The following is a 23,700-nucleotide window of genomic DNA, read 5'->3' on the forward strand; positions in this document are numbered from 1 at the left end:
TCAAAACTCTTTTTTGTTATTAAGGTGAAAAAAAAAATCTTATCTTTATTCCTAGTGGATACAAGTTTACAAACAAAAAAAAACGGCATACAGTTTTACGTGACACTATACTATATGATCTAATTGTTTAAAACCCTCATTAAAATGAAGATTTCGCCCTTCTGAATAAACGAATAAAGTTCCCTGCAGTCAAGTGCAACGATTTCGGGTCTCCCCTCCCAAACCTGTATTTAGAGTAATTCAATTCCCCCTCCTATTTCCTACCTGTTTATATTGACCCGCAGTTCTATTATACCAGTTAGGGTAGTTGCAAGATATTATATACTGCAATAATTAAATTATCCATCAAAAAAATCCAAAAAGTTTTGATATTTTTTTATATTAAAAAAATTAACTTATATTATTAAAACTTTTTTTTAATTTGAGCAAAATCTTGTTTCTTAACATTAGGGTGTCCAGATGGCTTGGTCGAAAAATCAGGACATTATCCCACTCCTCACCCTCTTAAACCTCTAATTTTCCCCGCCCCTAATACAATTTAACTTTTCATTTTTCCTGAACGTTATACATTTTTTCTTCCGGTTAAGTTTTTTAAACAAAGAAATTAACGGTCAAATAAAAAGATAAATTATCAAACAATAGGATTTATTTTTTACTAAAAAAGATTATTTTGTTACAAAATAATGGAATTCTCAACAAAATAGTTACAATTTAAACATGTTACTATTTTTTTGAAAATGCATTTCATTCAATTGGCTGAAGGAATAAATCTTCAAATTAAATGAAGAATATTTCACGCAAAAAAATTCATTTTGATCTTAGAAGATTAATTTTCAACCAAAAAAGCCAAATTTTAAATAAAATACATGTGTCCTCAACTGACAAGAATAAATTTTCAATGAAAAATGGAACAGTTATATTAAAGTTTGAAAAGTTAATTTTTAGTCATACATTTTTTTTTACCAAAATGCAAGTATTTTTGAGCATATAGTTGAATTTTCAAGTAAAAAGGATAGATTTTTAACCAAACAGGGAGTAATTGAATCGTCAGTAAAAAAAGAAGAATTTTTAACAAAATAGTTACATTTTTAATCAAAGAAATAGACTTTCAAGTATAACCATAAATCTTTAATAAAAGAAATTAAATTTTGAACGAAATAGTTGAATTACCGACCAAGAAGATTAATTTTCAATCGCAAATATTACTTATCTACAAAAAATACTAATTTTCAATAAAATACGTAAATTTCTAAAGAAAATTAAATTTTTCAACATAAAGAAAGAATCTTCAAACAAATTGTTAAACTTTCAACTAAAGAAAGAAATTGTCAATTAAAAAGAAGACATTTTTTACCTAACACGGGGCAGTTTAATTTTAAAAAACAAAAAAAAGGAATTTTCAACCAAAAAATTAAAATTTTTAGAAAAGAAATTAACTTTTAATAAAATACATAAATTACAAGGTAAAATATCACTTTTCAAGCAAAAATGAAATAGTTATATGTACAGTTAAAAAATCTAATTTTTGACGACAAAAAACAGATTTTTATCAAAATAGTTACATTCATTTTATTTTGAAAATTACGAATTTTGAGCAAAATACATGAATTTGAAACTAAAAAAGTTAAATTTTTTACTTAAAACGGAATACTTATATAATCAATTACAAAAAAATTAAGCTTTCACACAAAAAAAGAACAATTTTCAGCAAAATTGTTACATTTTGAAACTAAGAAATGAATTTCAACTAAAATGCGGAATCTTCAAAACAAAAAAATGAGTTTTCAACGAAGAAGATTAACTTTCTACAAAAAAGACTAATTTTGAGCAATATATGTGCATTTTCAACTAAAACAAAATTTCACCTGAAATGAAATTTTCAGTTTAAAAAATTAAGTTTTAACTATAAAAAAATATTTATCAACAAAATGGATACATTTTCAAACAAAGAAATGTATTTTCAACTAAAGAAGATAAATTTTCGACCAAACACGGAGTAGTCTAACTTTAAACCCAAAAAATAATAGTTAAATTTTTTAGATTTGAATCATAGAGATGAATTTTTTACCCAAAAACGGGAATTTTCATAAAAATACATTAATTCGCATCGAAAATGGATACATTTCCTGCTAAGAATGGAAGCGTTATATTTTCAGTTAAAAAATTCATTTTTGACCCAAAAAACGATTTTTCAACCAAAGAAATTAATTTTGAACCAAGTATATGTATTTCGAACTAAAAAAGATCAATTTTCAACCAAAAAGGAATTATCGAATTTGTAGTTAAAAAATTAATCTTTAGCCAATTAAAACTGAATTTACAACAAATTAGTTAAAAATCATAGATCAAAAAGGATTAGTTTTCAACCAAGCAGTTGTATTTTAGCAAAGAAAGACGAAAATTCCACGACAATAACAGATGAACTTTTTAACTAAATGAATGGATTTTCAACCAAGAAAGACTTTTCACTCAATAAAGAAAAAGAAAATTTACAACAAATGTGGAATTTTAACGCCTGAAAGACGAATTTTCTAACAAACATTGGAATTTTAATCAAAAAGTTAATATTCGAATAAATAATTGAAATTCAAACCCAAAAAGACGATTTTTCAACCAAACAGTTGTGTTTTGTACTAAAAAGAATGAATTGTTTGTTTAAAAAAAAATTATTGAATTTTGAACAAAATAATAAGCTTGTATGTTCACCCAATAATTTAATAAATTATACAAATATGTTTTGAGAGGTCAGCATTTTTATGTAAATAATCGAATACAATCTATACAATATATTAATTATTTTAAATACTTTTCAGGACTCAATTTCTGTAGACAATTTGATGTTTTGCTTCCTTTTTAAATATTAGTTCAATTTCACATATGTCAAGTTTTTGAAATTAAAATGAAAATTCACAAAGTAACTACAAGATTAAGGTTCGATAAAAAAAATCGCGAATTTTTCGGACATAAGAAATCAGGACATAGCACAAAAAAGCAGAAACTTAGTGCAGGGATTAATAACAATAAAAACATGTCTTGATAAATTAGGCCGTCTGGTCACCCTAATAAAAAACACCCTTGCTTCTAAGTAAAACCACGTACAAGATGCCCTAGTGCATTTTCTTACATGCCGCAGTTCCTAAATCAAAAGTTTTTCACTCCCGCTCTCTTTTCTTCTCTCTTCTCTTCCTCTTTTAAAGCCGTGTCTCAGCAGATGTGCTAGCATGGCAGCTGTTTCCCTCTCCCAATGGTCCTTTTCGACGTGCCTTCGGTGACCTGGCCCACGACCCGCTGTCTGAAATTAATTCCGGAAAAGCAGAAACGAAAAGATCCTCGAAGAGCCACTAACCTCCTCTAAAAATTCGCCCCTGGCTCCCGAGGGACCATCGGTAGACTCTCTACTTTTCACTAAAAACCGGTTTTCCTCTCTTCTTTGCAGCAGCGATGGGCCAGAAGTCCCAGGGCCTGAAGGGCCATTCACACGGCCCTGAAGGGGCGTCGAGTAATTCTCGCTCGAAGTTCGAACCTGGGCCCCGGCAGCATTCACGTTTTCGTACTTGGGGGGGTTGTGTCGCTCCTGTCGTGGACTTCGATCGTGAAAGTGGCCATGGCAAGCCCTAATGAATTTCTTTATTTGTTTTTAACGTTGGGCGTCAATTAAATATCGCGAAATACAAAGTGGTCCAAGTTCCTCGCCAGGTGAAATCTGTTTGTCAATAGGGAAATAGTTGTGCGTCAATTTCGAGTGAGGAATTCGCCACCAGGTGGCGCCCAACCCTGGATTTGAATTAAGTGCGTTAGAAAGAGCGAACGGATCAGGACTCAGGAGTAAAAGGGGTCGCTAGTCCGGCCTTCGTCCGATTTCTCAAGAATCGATCGGAACTCCAATCAGAAGCAAAAAACTGTAACAAGCTCTTTGTTCTTAGAGATAGAACCAGATAATCCCATCATTCACCCCTGATCCCGAGATCAAACGTATTTCCAGTTCCGGTGGGGTCGCCGGAAGTCGCCGAGCGTGACGAGTCTAACGGAAAAACGTGGGAATTTCAACCTTTGCTGATGAGTTTTGGTTAAAGAGGTCGTGATGATTTTTTCAGCTTGGTTGAAGATGGTCAGTTAACCAAACGAGATTCGATGATTATCTAGGGTTGATTGCACTGACACACTTGGAGAGGTTCCCTGAACGGAGGATTTGTTATTGTTATCTAACTAGGAAATGATTATTTAAGGATTGCACTGGTGATTCTTTTTCGTAATTTATCAGAAAAGAGATTGGACTTCATCCCGTGAAGATCTGAAAAGTAGGAGACTATGGTAGACAAAGAAACTGTTGATGTTTTGAAGATGCTACAGTGGTGGATCAAAAGAAGTGTTGATAATGATCAAGGTAGCAGCTAGATAAATGAAGGAATGAGAAGATTGATCCAAAAAGGGTCAAGATAGCTAAAAGATTTTTAAAGTCTCGTGAGGTGCAAGACTCCTGAAGAAGTCAGAAGAGTGAGAGGGGTTTTCTGATAGAAGTCCGACCGGTCGGACATCCCACTCTGGGCATAGTTGTGACGTCAGACTGCCACCAAGCTGTATGACCAGTTCGTGCTCAGGCGAGCTGCAGGATAGAAGTGAAGTTACTCCAGGAACCGGCCGGCTTTAATTTTTTTTTAATTAACAAAAAATTAACTGGGGATATTTTGGAAGCTGGAGCTTGGACTTTGATTGGGAAAGTGGCTGGAGTAATTTTTGCAAAGAAGTGTAGTGTTATTTGTTGTAACTTTTGTGAAGTTCGGTCGGAATTTTAGGTAGTGGTTGATAATATTTTTGGATCAGGTCTGAGTTTCCGGATAGTGATTAATAATCCTTGATATATTGGTCTCGGTTCTTGGATAGTGAGACATGTTTTTGGATAAGTTTCCTTTGTGAAACGAAGAAAGGATCAAGGATTAGGTGCCTGGTTCCGGATGATACAGATGGTGAGGAGATTGACCAACTGTTAGTCTTCTGATAATCCCTTTCCTTTAAAAGTTTAAACCTTTTCTTTTAATGGTACACATGTAAAGTTCCGAAATCTGTTATCCTTTTTTATAATCAGAGGAGTCCAGAGTTTTGATTTTCTGATGATACTTTGCTATAGGGGGCTAGAAATTCTAAAAAATAAAAAAAGTTTTGTTAAGCATTGTTGTTATACAACAATGTATATGTCGTAGAATAGTAAAGGCTCGGCTGTAAAAATGTCTTTAATGACTAGAGTTCTAGCAAGAATATTTCTGATTATATCCTCATTAGAATTTGTTAGATAACATAATAGAAACTATTTGTTATACAACGGTTTTAGAGGAACTACCTCTTGTAATCATTTTTCTTATGGAAAGAGTAGGTGAATTATGGTGTTTTTATCATCATTTAAACTGTTATTATAGCAATGCTGTCCACCAAATCAGAATTGATTTGAAAAATTAATTTCCTTTGAGACAGATTAGGTCAACAATAACTTGTTGGACTCCTCTGCTCGTAAGACTTCTTATATACTTTTCCCTCTAAGAACCATCAAACCCATTCATTTTTTCTCCATCATTAGTTTATTTTGCTATATTTTGTTCTCGTTTGAATTCGCTTTTGTTTGTTCTACTCAATTTTAAATTTCTTTTTCTTTTATCTTAGTTTTTCTAGAAATTTAAAAAATTACATTTGCCTTTTCTTTTTCATTTTGAATATTATTTTATATTTTAAATACGTTCATTTTACTTTTTCTTTTTTATTATTTCTCTAATTGATTTTATTCTATTTTTTAAAAACTTTTGATGCTTCTTTTCCAATTTTCTTATTGTTTTATTCTGCCTCGCATATTTCGTATGCTCTTATATACTTATATTTTTATTTTTCCAATTCTCTTTTTTATTCACCTCTTCTTATTGACCGTTTTTCATTTATTTTCTTCCTTTAATATTTTTTATATGTTCTCTCTTTCTCTCTCTTTTACATTCTATTTTTAAACTTATTTTTCTTGCATCCCTGCGATTTTTGATTTTGTTTCTGCTGCTGATTACTTGTTTCTTGGTCCTTTTTTTCCACTGATGTCTTGTTTTTCTTTTTTTCTTCTACCTTTACAGCTTGATGTTTATATTTTTTTACATTCCCTTTTTTCACTTCCACCCTTCTTCTTCTAACCTTCGTCTTTTTATTATTTTCCCTCCCCTTTTTTTATACAGTCTCCAATTATTTGATCTTTTCTTCATTCTCTTCTTGTTTTACTTCCTCAGATTCTTTTATGCTTTTTCATGTTCCCTTCTATAATTATCCGCTCCTCTTCTTATTATTCTCTTTTAACCTTTTATCTCTTCTAAAACTTTGTCTTTTTTTCCTCTTTATCTTCATTATAATTTTCTCTTTCTCTCCTTATTGACATTTTTTTCTTCATGCAATGTTGTTTTTGTTCTTTCTCTTTTGCATTCTATTTTTAATGCGGTGTTTGATTTTGTTTCTTTTACTGAATACTTGTTTCTTGTTCTCCTTTTTTCTTCCACTGATGTCTTCACATCTTTATTTTCTTCTCTTTTTATTTGTTTCATTTCTCTATTAACCTTACATTTGAACTTTTTCTGTATCTCTTATTTTCCTCTATTTTTTATATTCCTCTTTTGATTTCTACCCTTGTTCTTCTAACCTTCCTCCTTTTATTATTTATTCTTCTCTTCTTATTCAGTCTTTAATTCTTCGATCTTTTTTTTCATTCTCTGGCAGTTTTACTTCCTCGAATTTTTTTCCATCCTCTTTTGTATCATCATCTGTTCTTAACTATTGCTTTTAAACTTTTCTTTTTTCTAAAACTTTTCTCTTATTTCCTCCTTATATCCCTCTAACTTTCACTCCTTCTTTTCTTCTCCTGTTTTTCCTATCCTCTTCTTCTAATGTCTTACTTTCTCCACTCCTTATTTTTGACGTTTCCCAACTATTTTTCACTCTCTCTTTTGCCCTCTTCTTTTTCTCTAAACTTTTCACTCTTTTCCTCCCTCATTCTTCTCTTCCGCCCTTATTTTTCCCACTCCAACCAAAAACTACCCCCAAAATCAGAATTCAACCCCCTAAAAATATTGTTTTGCAGAATTTGAAGAGAACCCTTAGACCAGTGCGCAGAAAAGGTGTGAAATGTTGTGTGTCATGAGGAGATTGGTGTCGATCGGGAAGCCTACTCGATACCTGGTGCTCGGTTGAAATTGTTGGTATATCAGAGGTGCACAACTCAGGAATGCGAAGGACGTAGAAGCAGTTGGATATAAATGTGATATATCCAGAGGTGTTTCGTTGAATTGATATAATAGTTAAATTCGTGAAATTAGTGTGTGTTGACGGTGCAAGTGCAACCGGATATTGTGGTAGAAGGCCACACCTGCGACAGGAAGGTCGCTGGATGGTATTATGACCGTGTCTGGTGAACCCTGTGAGTCCGTTGTCTTTGGATAGTTGCGTCGTTTGCTACTGATCAACCTGAAAACATCACCTCGGAGAGGAAAGCAAAATGGGAAACCACCCGTCCGCCCACCAACCGCTCGAAAGAGCCACCAGTCATGGAAATGGTCTTCGACTATCGGTAGGTTTCATCATCTTTGAGATTTTTTTTGGACTTGCTCTGTAAAGGCATTCCGATCTGGTCATTATGAGCGTGGTCCTCGAAATTGGCATGAACCTCGTTTTCAAGGTCATATGCAAAAAATGGTCCTTTTTTCATTATATCTCGAGAAATATTTGTTTTAGGAAAAAAAAGTTGTTGAGAAAAAATGTGAAGCTGGTTAAATGACGCATATTTTTTCTTCTGCATGCTTTGAGACAGGATTCACAGGCTTAGAGATAAATTGGAGAACACAGACTGATTTTGCAGACTGATGAACAAGTGACATTTGTTGATCATTTCTCGAGAAATATTAATTTTAGAGGAAAAAGTGGAGAATCAAAGTTTTAGTCCTTGTCAAAATAAATATATTTTTATTTTTTACATTATTTATATTCTCAATAGGTCTTGAGATAAATTAATATAAAAAAATTTTTAAATTAATTTTTAGTTTCTACAGTTTTCAATTTTTTTTGTGTGACTAATTGTATTTACTTTTCATAGTTTCAAGTCACTCAAATTTTCGTAAGAATACAAAAAAAAGTAACCTTCACTATGAGCGTGGTTCTTGAAATTGGCGCCAAACACATTTTCAAGGCCATATGTAAAAAATAGTCCTTTTTTTGTTTTATCTCGAGAAATATTTGTTTCAGAAAAAAAAAATTTATAAAGAAAAGATAAATCTGGCTGAGTGACGGATATTTTCTTTTATGTATATTTTGCGATAGGATCGACAGGTCTAGAGATAAATTGGAGAACACAAAGACTGATTTTGCAGACTCATGAACAAGTGACATTTTTTGATCAATCTCGAGAAATATTAATTTTAGAGAGAAAAAGTGTAAAATCAAAATTCTAGCCCTTGAAAAACTAAATATATTCTTATTTTTTACATTTTTGGATTGCTTTAATAGATATTGAGATAAATTGACATAAAGAATTGGGTTTCGAGCCACTCGAAAATGTAAGTGATAATGAAAAAAATTAACCTTCACCTTGGCATTCTAATCTTTTTAATAAAAAAAATTGTTTAATGAGACATCTAGAGACTTTTATGCGATACATAAATGTTGCAAAAGTAGCTTTATATTACTTTATTTGACTATTTGGTTGAAAATTCGTTTTTTTTTTTTTTAATTAATTTTTTACTAACTTGGAAATGTAACTATTCTATTTCTGGTTGAAAATTGATCGATTTTAGTTGAAACTCATGTTAAAACTCTTTTGTTTTAAATTGATTTTTATGTTTGAAAATTTATCACTTTGGTTGAAAAATGAGATCTTTGGTTGAAAATGAGTTTTTTCTTTGACTGGAAATTAATTTTTTACTGATAATTTAACTATTTCAGTTAAAACTTTTAACTGTTTTCTTGAATTTTTTTTTTTTTGTTACAAATTTTTGTTTACGGAAAATACCAAATTTCCAGTTAAATATTTTATTATTTCAAATAGAAATGTACGTCATTGGATGATTATTTTTTTAACTAAAAATTTCACTATTTAACTTATGGTTGAAAATTTATCTTTTTTATTTTGTAAGTCGTTATTTTATGTCGAAATACATGTTTTTGGTAGAAAATTCATTTATTCTAGTTAGTAAAGTCGTCTCTTTGGTTGAACATTATTTATTTTAATTAAAAATATAACTTCAATTATTAGCTGAAAAATTATATTTTTTAGCTGAAAACTCCTCTTTATGGGTAGAAAATTATCTTCATAGTTGAAAACTCATATTTTTGATTGAAAATTCAATTACTCTGGTTAGTCAATTGATCATTTTAGTTAAATATCCATCTCTTTGGTTTAAAATTATTTTTTTATAACTGAAAATTTAATTATTTAAATTGGAATGTTGTCTTTTTTGTTTTTTGCTTGTTTGTTAAAAAATTATCTGTTTGATTGAAAATTTATCTTTTTAGTTCAAAATAAACTACATGGTTGAAAAATAATCTTTTTAAGTTGAAAATTCATGCATTTTGTTGAAAAATCGTATATTTTTTCTTTGAAAATTAATCTTTTAGACATACACTTTATGTAATTTTTTCGGAATTTTTTAACAAATTATTTAAGCAAATTGAAAATCATTTTTTTAGTCATCTATGTATTAGATTTTGCGCTATTATTTTTCAAATTATTTTATGACACAAGATTTTATTTGAAAATGTGTAAAATTTGAAAAAGAACAACGTAATCTTTTACTTTCGAGCCTTCTATTTGTGTCGTAACATGTTTTTTGGGTTTCACTGTTATATTTTATTTAAATTAGAATTTAAAAACACAATTAAGAAAAAAGAATTTTTTTCAGGAAAACATCTAATTTTTTGGTGAAATTCATCTTCTTAGAAATAAATTTAATATTTAATTTAATATGTTTAATTTAAAAAGCTTTGAATTAAGATAAATTGATAAATGTAGCTGATTTTGTTTAAAATTAAACAGATAATAGGTGTTTTTTTTTTTTAATTTGTCTGGAGAAATATTGGGTTACAAATATTTTAGAGGGAATATGAAATTCTTGACAAAAACACACGTTTCTTATTTGATAAATTTTGTTTTCTTTGTTGATTTAATTTCGGGACTTGAATCTTACTAGAGGCAAAATGTATTTGTGTGCAACATTTAGAAAATGATTTTATTCAATTAAAAAAAAAAAATAATCAAGAATTGAAAAAAATTGTAAATTTAAAATTAGAAATACAACATATTTGTTCGTGCACTTGAAACTAATCTATTGGAGAGGCTGCTGTCGAAATCCTAAGACCAGCTGTACCAGCTGGGTGTCCCTTTCTTGGAAATGGTTTTATGGTGTACCATTCAGCCTTATATTCGCAGCTGTCCTCTTTTCTGTTTTCAATCCTCCCTGGTATTTTTGATTTTCCAGGAGAAAAAACTCTCGAATAAAAATATTTCAATCATAATGTTTAAAACAATTTTCCTTTTTTTATTCTAAATATTTAAAAAAAATGTGTTTGATTCTGAACCAATCTAATTAGATTATAAATATTGTAAAATATTTTTAAAAATGTATTTAAGATTGAAAAGTAATCTATTTTATCATGAATACTTTTATTCAAAATAAGGATGAAAAAAATTCACTATTAAAATGATTATCTTGGTATATTTCACAATTGCTTAAATATTTACTTAGGTCGTCAACCTCACTTATAGAATATTTTAGAATGAAATAAGTTTGATTTTACTAGAATCAATTTACTAATGTCCTCTTAATTTACTGCAAATTTATTGTTATTTATTTTTACTTATAAAAAAATGAATTGCTAATAATTCGAATAAATTATTCGCTCGAATTGGGAATAAATGTTTAGTGAACTGAAAAGCGATTAAATGACTTTAACAGCTTTTCATTGGAGTTGTTCAATATCTTTAGCGAAGCGGAAAGCGACAACGATCACTATCTTCCGGATTCCACAGATCTGGAGTATCGATTATCGCCAAACATACATCTTTCGCAATTATTGTTTCCCTTTTATCAGTTTGTAATTTATTTGTAGTTCGGAATTTATCGAATATTCTCCAAATTAAATTCCATGGAATATACTTGGAAAATTTGAGATGACTGAAAAGTTCCGAAAAATAAATTTCCCGACAGTTTATAATATTCCCGAAATGATAAAATCCCTGAAATATAAAAATCCTGAATTGGGAAATTCCCAAACAGTTTATAATATTACCGAATTAGAACATTTCGGAATAATAAAATTCGCGACAGAAAATTTCTGAATTATAAAATAATCGACATTGTGAAATTGGCCACACAAAAAAATTTCCGAATTTAAATAGTTAAAAAATACTTTTTATTCAAAATTATATTTTTTTGAAATACAATAATGAAATATTTTGATCACAGAACGTTTCTGGAATGTTGAATGCATTGGATATTTTAAAATTCGCTAATATTATAATTTATTCGAGAATTTTACAATTCGGAATTTTTATATTTCAGAAATTTTATAATTTCGGTGACATTATATTTCGAATATTTTCATTTTCGGGAATTGTACACTACCAGAATATTTATTTTTCGGGTTTTTTTTTCAGTAATCCCAAATTAAAATTATCACTATTATTATCATAAATTTGTTCATATATGAAAAATAAATTTGATTAATAAACAAATTGATCGATTTGATTTTTTACTGAAACAAATTAACTGATTCGTAATATTTAAAAGCACTTTATCTACCATCTGTTTTAATCTGTACGTTTATTCAGCTGTTGACAAATTACAGAATTTTTATTGTGACACTTGCTATCCAGTCAGTAATATCGCACTGCGTGAGTCAATTACTGCTGAAATATAAAAAGAATTAGAAAAAATTTAAAAACAATATTTTATATCGAAAATATTCATAAAAAAATATCTCAGCACTATCCTTTTTATTATTTTAAATTAAATTAATTTTTATTCATTGGCGTTTATTAAAAGTTTTAATAATCTAATATTATAAAATATGTTTGAAAATATAAGAGGTTTTGCTATATTTTTATCAAATCTGGGTTTTAAAAATGGCGGAAACAAAAACGAGCAGCTGATTCACTTTGGGCATGAAAACACGATTATTTATATTTTTGTAATTATTTCAGCGCTTTACTTTAAATATGTAAAAATATATAACTGAATCAAAAAAATAAGAGATTCCATTATATAATTATTTATAATTAATTTATAATAACTATTACAATTTATCTTTTTTTTTTAAAGTCAGGGTTGCTACATGCTAGTGAATACCAGAAATGTAGGGAATGTCAAGGAATTTTTGATAAAAGTTAATAAAAGTTTGAAGTTAATTTTATTATTTTGTTAAAGATTAAATTATTTTTTTAAAAAGACTTTTTTTGTTGGTTGATAATTCATGTATTTTGGCAGAAATTGCATATTCTTTTATTAAAAATTACAACTCATTAAAAAATAGTTTCTTTTGCTTAAAGATTCGACTCTTTTGTTGAAAGTTGGTATTTTTAATTATTTTTTTAAACTGTAAAAACTCATCCATTTTTGTGAAAATTGTCTGTGTCGATAGGAATGTAATCTTCTTGGTTGAAAATGTATGCGTAATTGAAAATGTTAACCATTTCATGGAACATTATTTGGTTGAAAATTAATCTTTTTTTATTAAAAATGTAAATATTTAATTATTTTAACTTGAAATTTTACCCTTTTTAGGTAAAAATTAATTTATTTTGTTAAAAATATCCCTTTTTTGTAGAAAATTAATTTCCTTGGTTGGAAATTAATATTTTTGTTTGAAAATTGAGCTATCTGTTTGAAAATTCTTGTTTTTGTTTAAGTTAAAATTTAATTTTTTAAACTGAAAATGTATCTTTTCCCTTTTTATATTATTTTTTTAGTTGAATTCAAATGTTTTTAATTGGAAATTAAAATATTTTTGATGATAATATCAACTATTACACTTTTTGATGAAATTTTTTTTATAGAAGATTCCTCAATTTATAGATACAAATTTAACTATTTTGTTGAAAATTCCATTTTTCTAGGTTAAAATTGAATTTTTGTACTGCCAATTTAATTCTTTCATTTTTTTGTCGAAAAAAAATATTTTCAACTATTCGTGTAACTAATTAATTTTTGCATGGCAATTGATATTTTTTATTAAATAATTCATTTTTAACGAAAATCGTCTTTTTGCCTTGAAAATTCAACATTTTGAAGTAATTTTTTTTAATTTACTGATAAAAAGTTTTGATTGAGGATTGAACTAATATGTTAAAAATGCTTATTTTTGGGTTTAATTCAACTGTTTTTAATGAAAAATTGAAATATTTTTGTGTGTAAATATCAACTATTACACTTTTTTTATTCAGGATACAATTTTTGATCGAAGATTCATAACTTTGGATGAAAATTTAACTATCTTTTTGTAAATTCCTTTCTTCTCGGTTAAAAATTAATTAATTTAACTGAAAATGTAATGCATTCAACTGAAAATTTAATTCTTTCATTTTTTGTTCAAAATTGATCTTTTTGAGTTAAAAACTCAACATTTAAAAACTCGAATTACGAAATTGGGATTTTTTAGCAACTCTAAAAATATGAAGAAAGTTATGCCAAGCGTAGCTTTGTGCGTACATTTTACATAAATAGTGACTACTGGTAATTTGCATTGAAAATGTGTGTAATTTTTTCTGTGTTTACTGACGTTGTTTACGTAACGCATAGTGACAGGTAGAATGACGCATTTCGCGCGTGACGCTTCCACATGCAACATTATAACCGCACAGGATGACTAGCCACACGAGAAAAATTGTATTTATTTATAGAAAATTTGTTTCAATTTTCATTGGACTTTTGAAATTAAAGGCCAGACCATCGGCAATTGAAATTTAGTGATTGTGAAATCTCTTTTGTTAAAGCTCCTTCGGTTTTAACGAACCCATTCTTATCACGTGTCTTGTGAGAATATGAGGTTAAAAGGAAATTTTCAGATTTGATTCAAGGAAATTTTTGTTCTTGATAATTTTATTGTACCTTGTGTCTTAGCAGAAAAATTAATGTGTTTATTTGTAGTGCCATTTTTTACTATTAAAACAACTATTACGCGTTTTATAGAAAAAGTGATAAACAACAAATTTATAGATATTTTTTGGATGAACAATTTCTGTCTTAATTTTTTTTTGTATTTTGCATGGTTTAGCCAACAAATGGGATTTTTATAATAATATTGAAAAGACCCGAGAAATGACTGCCTTATTTTTTTTACCGGAAATTTAAAAAGTGTTTATAATGAAAATCTATCAAGTCACTTGTAATGTTGATCATTTTCTAATATAAAAAAAATTTAATATTGAAAACTAAATAATATGAACTGAATTGTTTAAAATAAAAGGCCATAAATCTTAGAAATTTCAGTGCTGAATTTAAACTTTGAACGTTACAATTTAAATGTTTCCATTAAAAAATAATTTCTTGTATAAATAAAAATTTTAATTTTACCATTCTAATTAAAAATAGGGAAGAAATTGGGGTATTTAATTTTTCCCGAATTGGAAGAGATATTTTTTTGTTTTTTACATTTTTGAGTTGAACTCTGATTTTTTGAAAATTTTAACATTGTTATTGAGTTTGAGATGAGAACATTTTTGTTTTTCATATTTCTTGTATTGGCAGAAGGGCATTTTATATTTTTAAAATTTTTATCAGGTTAAAAAGTAGGACATTTTTGTTTTCAATATTTTGATAAATAACAGAAGGATAGTGTTTTACTTTAAACGTTTTTATTAAATTTGATGGGAGGACATTTTTCATATTCAATTCTTTCTGAATTTGAAGAGGCCAATTTTTTAAAACATTATATTGAGTGTACGTGGGGTAAAATTGGCATTCATAATTTTTCAATTAGTATTAATTTAAAGCAATAAAAATTAGAGATTTATATTTATTAACCAGAAATTTGTTAACTGTTCACTTTATAAAAGTTTTAAAATGAGAAATTCTGTAGTTTAAGGACGCTTAAATTAAAATTGTTTAGTTAAAAAGTATTTTAAGCTTCTTTTTTAAACATGTAAATTATTGAACAAATTAAAACATTTTTAATCTTCTATTTAAAAAGATTAAAACTCAAAAGAGTTCCAATTGGAGTGTTTTCATTTATTAATTTAATTTTTCAATTTTAAGTGACTTTAACGGCCATCCTGAAGAAGAATATTTTGAAATTTAAATTTTGATGGAATTTGAATAAAAATTGATGACCTACAGTTTATGTGGTTGATCGACTCCAGATTTTACAGCCAATGTCAGATAACGATGCGCGTGACCCTCGACCTTTCTCGTTAAAATGCACCCCCTTAGGGTTTCCAGTCGACGAGCTGCCGGTCTCCACTTGCCTCTTAATTAAGTTCGTCGTTTGCATATTAAAGCTCACTTAAAGATTCCGAAATTGGTGTTTCCGATTAAAAAACTGGCAATAAATAATTCAAATTTTGTTGATTTTTTTTTATATCTATATTTAATGTTTGCTACCATTTAAAGATGTTAACGTTTATTATTTGAAATTTTCAATTAATAAAAATTTCGATGTTAAAACGAGCATTTCGAACAAATAATTGGTTAGAAACAAGGAAAAAATCTCCCTCAGTCAGGATTTGAACCGGGAACGGCACTATGCTTGAGTGGAGCGTTAACCATTTTTGTTTGAAAATTCAACTATTTTGTTAAAAGGTCATATTTTTGTCGGAGACACAACTATTTTGTTAAAAAATGTTCTTTTTTTGTTACAAGTTCAACTTCATAGGTTGGTAACAAAACAATTAATTTTTCAACTCAAAAACTTAAATTTTCAACATTTTGTTTGGTCGAATTAAATCGTTTTTAATCAAACATTAAAATCTGCTTTGTTAAAAATTCAACTGCTTTGTATTGTAAGTTAATCTTTTGGCTTAAAAATAATATTTTTTAGTTGAAAGTTAATGCTCTTTAATTAAAAAGTTTACTATTATATTTTTTGTTCAAAATTCATTTCTTGGTTAAAAATAACATTGTTTTGTTAAAATTTCGTCTTTTGGACTAGAAAATTAGTACACTTGGAGTGAAAATTTATATTTTGGCAGAAAATGTATCTTTTTTGGTTGAAAGTTTATCTTTCTTGGTTGAAATAAAGATATTGTTGTAAATTGAATTCCTGCTACAAAATTCTCTCATTTTCATTTAAGAAACTCATTTTAAATAAGGAAATTTCCTAGAGGACTTACAGTGAAAGGCTTTGCAGAACTTACTGGGTGCGAGTACTATAAGTTACTCTTTTTAGTAAAACGAGACAAACAAGTTTTTTGCAGAACGGTCTCTCCGGTCATCCACCTTCTTTTCCTTCAAATAGTCGTCTCTGTCATCCAACAATCTCACTTTATTTTCAAAACTTGTGCAGAAAATTAAAAAAGATTCTTTTTCAATTTCTCATTTTTAAATACCGATTTGTTTATATTAAAAAATATATAATTCTAATAAGTGACTTGTGAGGTTTTTTTACTTATATTTTCGAAAATAGTTGAAAATCAATATAAATATAAAATACATGAAATAGTCACATGACTCAATATGGCGGATCTGAATACGAACAGCTGATTCACCTCGAGAACCCGGGACTCATTTTTTTGGTGTTCTTGGACTAATTTGATAATAAGGTATTTTTTAAAGAGATATAATTTAAAATGTTTGATTTAAAAAATTTATTATTGTATATTAAAGAATGGAACTCGACTCGTGCGATTGCCTGAATATTCTAGAAACGTATTTTCGAGGAGGACGAATAACTTTGCATATGAAATGCAGTCAGCAAGAATTCTTTATATGGTTAGGCATTTTGGTATTCAAATCGATTCACAACAACTATTCTACGTTTATCGATTTTCAAATGCTATTTGCCGAATCGACATTTTTTTAAATAAATGCCAATGATGACAAATAAAATTGTCAACGTTTAACGTACCAATTTTAATACTAATTTTATCTGTGAACATTTTTAAAATTAGAATAAATAATTAATTATTTAATTATTTAAGGCCCAAGCCACGCTATATTACTATTGTGAATTTTTGGCTATGACTTTTGTGTGTTTGCACTCTAATCAGTTTAGTTTAAAAATTTAATTATTTTGTTGAAACTTCAACTATTTTTTTTAAATATCATAATTTTTGTTCGAAAATTCAACTGGTTTATTGAGCTTTGTCTTTCTGAACAGAAAATTCGTCCTTTTGGATAAAAGATGCTTCTTATTTTTGGTAGAAAAATCTTTTTTCTTTGTTGAAAATGAAATATATTTCGCCTTGAAATATTAGGAATTTATCGCATTTAAAATTGAATGCAAAATGTCACCTAAATTAATTTGATTAAAAATAATATCCCCCTATTTGCCTGAAAAATTAGACTGTTTAAACGCGAGAATAATAACTTTTGATCCTAAAAATGAAAACCTTGAACTGTGAAGGAATGATGAATAATTTGAATTATGTACAATTCTAACTTGATTTTTGACAAGGAAGTCAATTCTAATTTTGAAATTGAACTTTGAACATTGAATGGTAAACCTATTCAATTCGACTCATTCTGACGCAAAAAGGTCTGAATACAATTTTATTGCACCAATTCTAAAGATATCGAGCACCATGTAACAGTTAGGTCATCCATATTTAAAAGTTCCCATGTTGGCATTTCCGTTTCTTTTATTTTAAGAAAGCAAAAGTTTTATTCAAGCTGAATTTATTCGGTCTGTTTGTAAGAGTCACTCTTTATTTCTGGCCGATAGAAGACCATATTTTAGGAAACTAAAAAAACAGTTCCGATGGAAAAGTATAGGAGAGAATTAGACAAAATTGGATATAGTAATAGGATAGGATGAAATCCAATATAATAGGATATTATAATGGAATAGGAAAGAATATGAAAGGATACTATATTATTATATATAATTGGATATAATAGGACATAATAGGCTAGAATGAGTTATAATTGGATATAATAAAATGAAATAATGTAGGATATAATAGGACGTGGTATGGTAGAATTGGATATAATGGGATCAGATAAAATCCAATAAAATAGGATATAGTAATAGGATAGAATATGATATGATATAATTAGATATATTTGGATATAATAGGATATAGTAGCATATAATAGGGCAGAATAGGATATAATATGACAGAATTAGATATAATGTGAGGATAAGATAGAATAGGATAGAATGAGATGTCTTTGGATATAATACCATAAAATAAAAACCCATAAAGTATAGGATATAATAATGGAATACGATAGCGATTTTAGAATATTATCTGATGCACTTAGATATAATTAGACATAATAGGATATAATAAAATGCAATGAAGTAGAATATAATAAGATAAAATCCAATAAAGTAGGATTTAATAAGATATAATAGGATAAGATAGAATCCAATAAAGTAGGATATGGCAATAAAATAGTATAGAATATGGTATGATATAATTGGATATAATAGGATATAGTAGAATTTAATAAAAACCAATAAGGTAGGATATTGTAATATAATAGGATAGAGTATTATATGAAATAATTAGATATAATAGGATATAATAGGTTAAGATAAAATCACACAAAGTAGGATATAGTAATAAAAGGGAATAGGATATATGATATAATTAGATTTAATTAGACATGATAAAATGAAATAAGGTAGGATATAGTAATAGAATAGGATAGGATAAATCCAATAAAGTAGGATATAATAGGATAGGATAGATTTATATATAATTGGATATAATAGAATATGCTACAATACGGTAAAGTAAGATAGAATAGGACAGAATTGAATATTACAAGATGGGTTCAAACCTAATAAAGTAGGAATAAAGAGGATATGCTAGGATATAATATAATAGGATAAGACAGAATTATATATAATGGATATAATAGGACAAGATAAAATTCAATAAACTAGGATTTAATAGGATAGATTAGGAGAGGATAAAATATGAAATATGACAGAATTAGATATGATTGGATATAATAGGATATAATACGAGAAGATACAGAAACTTATGAAAGGATGTGATAAAATCCAATGAAGTGGGATAGAATGGAAATGGGGTAGACTAGAATAGGTTTAAAACGATAAAATACAATAGTTAAGGATTAAATCGGATACATTTTTTTACAATTAAAAAATATTGTTGATCTCTAAAAAACTGCAGTTTTTGCGGTGTTCCTTAAATAATCTCCTAGCTTTCTCGTGAAATTCTGAACTGCAAATATAAAACGTAGTAGAAAATGTATTCGCAGATTCAGACTCGAGAGCAAGGGGATCGGATCGAACTCAAGGATAACTGGTAGAGAAATCTGGTGGGTTTCAAAGTACAGCCTTCACGTATAAATGCCAATCTGGTACCTCTCCTGTCATATCTCAACCAGTATATTCATCTTCGCAAAGATTTGAAAGTTAAACTATCTTTTTGAAAATTCGTCTTTTTGATTTAAAAATTCATCTGCCTCAGTAGAAATTCAATCCTTTTTGGACAAAAATACAACTGTTTGGTTGAAAATTTAACTATTGTTTAAAATTCGTTTCTTTTTGTGTAAAATTAATTTTTATTAATGAAAATGTAACTTTTTCATTTTTTGGTTGAAAATTCGTCTTTTTTGGAAAAAAACTAATTTTTTTTTTATATTTTAGATTATATTTCGATTTCAATTTATATTTTCGGACGAAACTGTACGTTTATGCCCCCCCCCCCCCTCCCCGAAATCAGTCTTAAGGCCATTTGAAGGCATCCCCGACACTCGACTGAAAGCGAGAGTATGGTGTATTTTACAAAAAAGTCTTCTTTTGGCTTGAAAGTTAACCAATTTGGATGATCCTTCCTGCTTGACTGAAAAATTTTTCTTTGTTGAAAATCCATTTTTTTGTTATTTGTTTAAAATTTTGTTCAAAATTCGCCGTTTTGGTAGATACTTAATTGTATTGGTTGAAAATTCACCTTTTTGGTTTCAAAATTCATCTCTTTTGACAGAAATTTTATGATATTTGGATGAAATAGTATTGCATTTTTTGTTTGAAATTTATCGTTATAGCTTGAACATTCAACAACTTTGTTGATAATTTAATTATTTTGTGGTAAATTCTACTTTTTGTTTGAAAATTTAACTACTTTATTGAAAATTATTTCTTTCGGCTGCAAACTGTATTGTATTTTTAGTTTATACTTCATCTCTTTTGGTTAAAAATCTACTATTTGGTTTAAAATTCAAACATTTGATTAAAAATTAATTTCTTTTTGAAAATGTATATATTGTTGCTGAAAATTCCATGATTTGGTAGACTTTTTCTTTCTTAACTAAAAAATTTTGGATCCTTGAGAAGTGAACTATTTGGTTACAAATTCAAATATTTTGTTAATTTAATTATTTTGTTGAAAATTTAACTGTTTTATTGAACATTCGTCCTTTTAGATTAAAAATTTATCTTCTTATGTATAAAAATCATCTATTTCGTTTAATTGTGGTAAAGTCGACTTTTCTGATTGAAAATTCACGCGTCTTATGAAAAATTGACCTTTGGTTTCAAAATTTAGCAGTTTGGTTGAAAATTCATTAGAGTTTATTGAGAATTCAATTATTTGGTTAAGCGTTCGTCTATTTTGTTGAAAATTCATATCTTTTTTCTTTAGATTTTAATTTTTTGCTTTTAAATACAACTCTTAGGTTAAAAATTAGTTTTTGGTATTGAAAATGCAGGTATTTGGTAACAAAATTCAACGGCTTTGTTGAAAATTCGTTCCTTTAAATTAAAAAATGCATCTTTTATGGTAGGAAAGTTATAGATATTTTTTTAAATCAATAAATATAAATAAAAGATTCTAGGTTAAAAATGTTACAAGATTTAAATGCTGTTCTATGAATATTAATGGCTACGGAAAAATGAGGGAATTGCGAAAATAAAATTCGAAACTATCCTATCCTAACTTATTATATCCAAGTCTATCCTAGCTTATTCTATACTATTATATCCTAGCTTATCCTAACCTATTATATCTTAGCCTGTCCTAGCTTATCATATCCTATTATATCGTAGCCTAATCCCATCATGTCCTAACTTATACTGTCCTATTATATCCTAGCATAATCCCAACCTGTCCTAGCTTATCCTAGCCTAATACCAGCCCACCCTAGCTTATCTTATACTATTATATCCTAGCCTAAAACCCATCCTAGCTTATCCTATTATATCCTAGCATAATCCCAGCCTGTAATAGCTTATCCTATCCTATTATATCCTAGACTAATCCCAGCATGTCCTAGCTTATCCTACACTATTATATCCTAGCCTATCTTAGCTTATCGTATCCTATTATATCCTAACCTATTATTATATTATATCTTAGACTATCCTAGTTTATCCTATACTATTATTATATCCTAGACTATCCTATGCTGCCCAATTTAAAAAGTTCCTTTGCATGGTCACCTGTTACGACAGGGATAAGTAGATAATTTCAAGAATAGAATGAAGTACGTAATCACAAGTAACAAGAATCCGGCAGTAAAGGAAAAGTGGATAGGAATAGTGGGACAATTGCTATCGTGCACGTGGGTCATTCAGCCTTCGCCAAACATGGTTCTTCAATCCTCCGTTTCTCTTCTACCTTTCTGCAAAGTGCATGCACCTGTATTTTTGCACGCCTATTTCTATATAAGAAGTAAAGAACGCCACCTTCAGGGGCGACTCAACAAAACTTATTTCTCGTAAACATGGTCCTGAACACCTCAATCATCCAAAACCGTTTATTTTCTTTTTTTTTTAAACATTTTAATTAATTCCACTTATTCGGCTTAAAAAATTCAGGGTGCCCCTAATTATAGGGGTGAGCCTAGTTTTTCCATTCACGATTTTAAGGCAACCCTAATATTTAGATAACGATATTTTGGGACTTCTTTAAAGGCAAAATAAATTTAGCAGAGTTCCTATTTAGGGACACTAAAATTAATAGGATAATCAATGTTTAGGGGTCTATTTGAGAAAGGATAAAGATTTAGAAACGTTCCTATTTTAGGGGGGTTAATTTTCAGGGGCAACCGTATTTAGAGAAATTATTATAATTTGAAGGCACCCCTATTTATCACACACTTTTTTTAGGGGTAAATTAAATTTAACGACAGCCCTGTTTTAGGGGCCATTTAGATTTAGGGACATTTATATTTTTGGGGCAGCCCAATGTTAAAAAAAACCCTTTCGCTTAAATTCAACTATTTTGTTAAATAACCATCTTTTTTGTCGAAAACTCAAATGTCTTGTTAAAAATTCACCTTTTCGACTTGAAAATTCAACTATTTGGTGGAAATTTGAACTACTTTGATGAAACTTCTTTATTTTGGATAAATTATGTATAATTATTTATCATAAATTCCTAATTTTATGTGAAAATAAATCGATTTGGTTGAAAATTGCATTTTTTGTTGAAAATTCAACTATTTTGTAGAAATTAAAATGTTTGTTTTATGTTGAACTACATTGTTAGTAATTCATTTATTTGTTTAAAATTCATCATTTTATTTGAAAATCAATATTTTTTTGTGAAACTTCAACTGCCTTGTAGCCAATTCGTCTTTCATCTTCGACAATCAATAATTTTGTACACTTTTTTTTCTTTACTAAAGAATCTTTCTTGGCTGAAAACTAAAATTTTTTCTGTACAAAATTCAACTATTCAGTTAAAAATTGAGCTATTTTGTTGAAAAATCCACTGTTTTTTAAAAAGCCGCCTTTTTAGTCAAAAATTCGAATGTCTTGCTAAAAAATAATCCTTTCGGTTTCAAAATTCAACAATTTGGTTAAAAGTTGCATTACTTTGATAATCATTTTTTTTTTGGTAAAATATTCATTCTAAAAAATTCGTTTTTTTTTATATGAAACTTCAACAATTTGGCTTAAAATTTGACTTTTTTTTTTGAAAACTGAACTACTTGGTTGAAACTTTTTTCCATTCAATATTCATAATTTTAGTTTAAAATTCATCTAATTGGTTGAAATTTTTACTTTTTTGTCGACAATTCATATTTTGTTTGCAAAAATTTTACTGTTTTGTAGATAATTCGATAAAATTTGCTTGACTGAAAAATCTCTTGGTTGAAAATGAACTTTTTTGTTGGGAATTCGAATTTTCGGGTGCAAAATTAAACTATGTTTCAAATATAGTTCGTATTTCGTTAAAGTTTAATCCCTTTTGTTTAAACATTCAACAATTTGTTTAAAAATTTATCTTTGTATGTTGAAATGTTAACTACTTGGTTGAAGTTAATTTTTCTTGTTTTTTAATTTGATCATTTGTTTGAAAATTCTATTATTTTATTAAAATTTAACTACCTTGTTTAAAATTAACTTTTTTTTTAATTCTACTGTCTTTCAAATAATTGGTGTTTTTGGTTGTCAGGTTTAAAAGTTATTTGACAAATAAAATAAAAATAATCCAATTTTGTAAGAATGTATGGGAAGCCATTCATATATTTTTTAATTTTCAAGCCCTTTTTTTAGATTAAAAATGAAATAAAAATGGTTCGCTTGGAAAACTGGTACTGGTATTGGAATTTATCCAGTTTA

The 23,700-nt window shown here is 28.1% G+C and overlaps 1 protein-coding gene across 2 annotated transcripts in view; it reads left to right on the top strand.

The window, feature by feature from the left end:
* Positions 1-23,700, top strand: part of LOC117172639 (protein numb) — a 192,280-nt gene that overhangs the window by 129,057 nt on the left and 39,523 nt on the right. Inside the window, exons 1-2 of one of the 2 annotated variants that reach the window (XM_033360750.1) lie at positions 3,860-4,964; positions 7,094-7,579. The exons of the other annotated variant lie outside the window; for it this stretch is intronic. Coding sequence (XP_033216641.1) covers positions 7,508-7,579 — 72 coding nt within the window. The 5' untranslated portion in view covers positions 3,860-4,964; positions 7,094-7,507. Of the gene's footprint in view, positions 1-3,859; positions 4,965-7,093; positions 7,580-23,700 lie in introns of those variants that run through there. 2 annotated transcript variants of the gene reach the window in all.

The sequence above is a fragment of the Belonocnema kinseyi genome, chromosome 1 (genome assembly GCF_010883055.1).
Source record: "Belonocnema kinseyi isolate 2016_QV_RU_SX_M_011 chromosome 1, B_treatae_v1, whole genome shotgun sequence".
NCBI lineage: Eukaryota > Metazoa > Arthropoda > Insecta > Hymenoptera > Cynipidae > Belonocnema > Belonocnema kinseyi.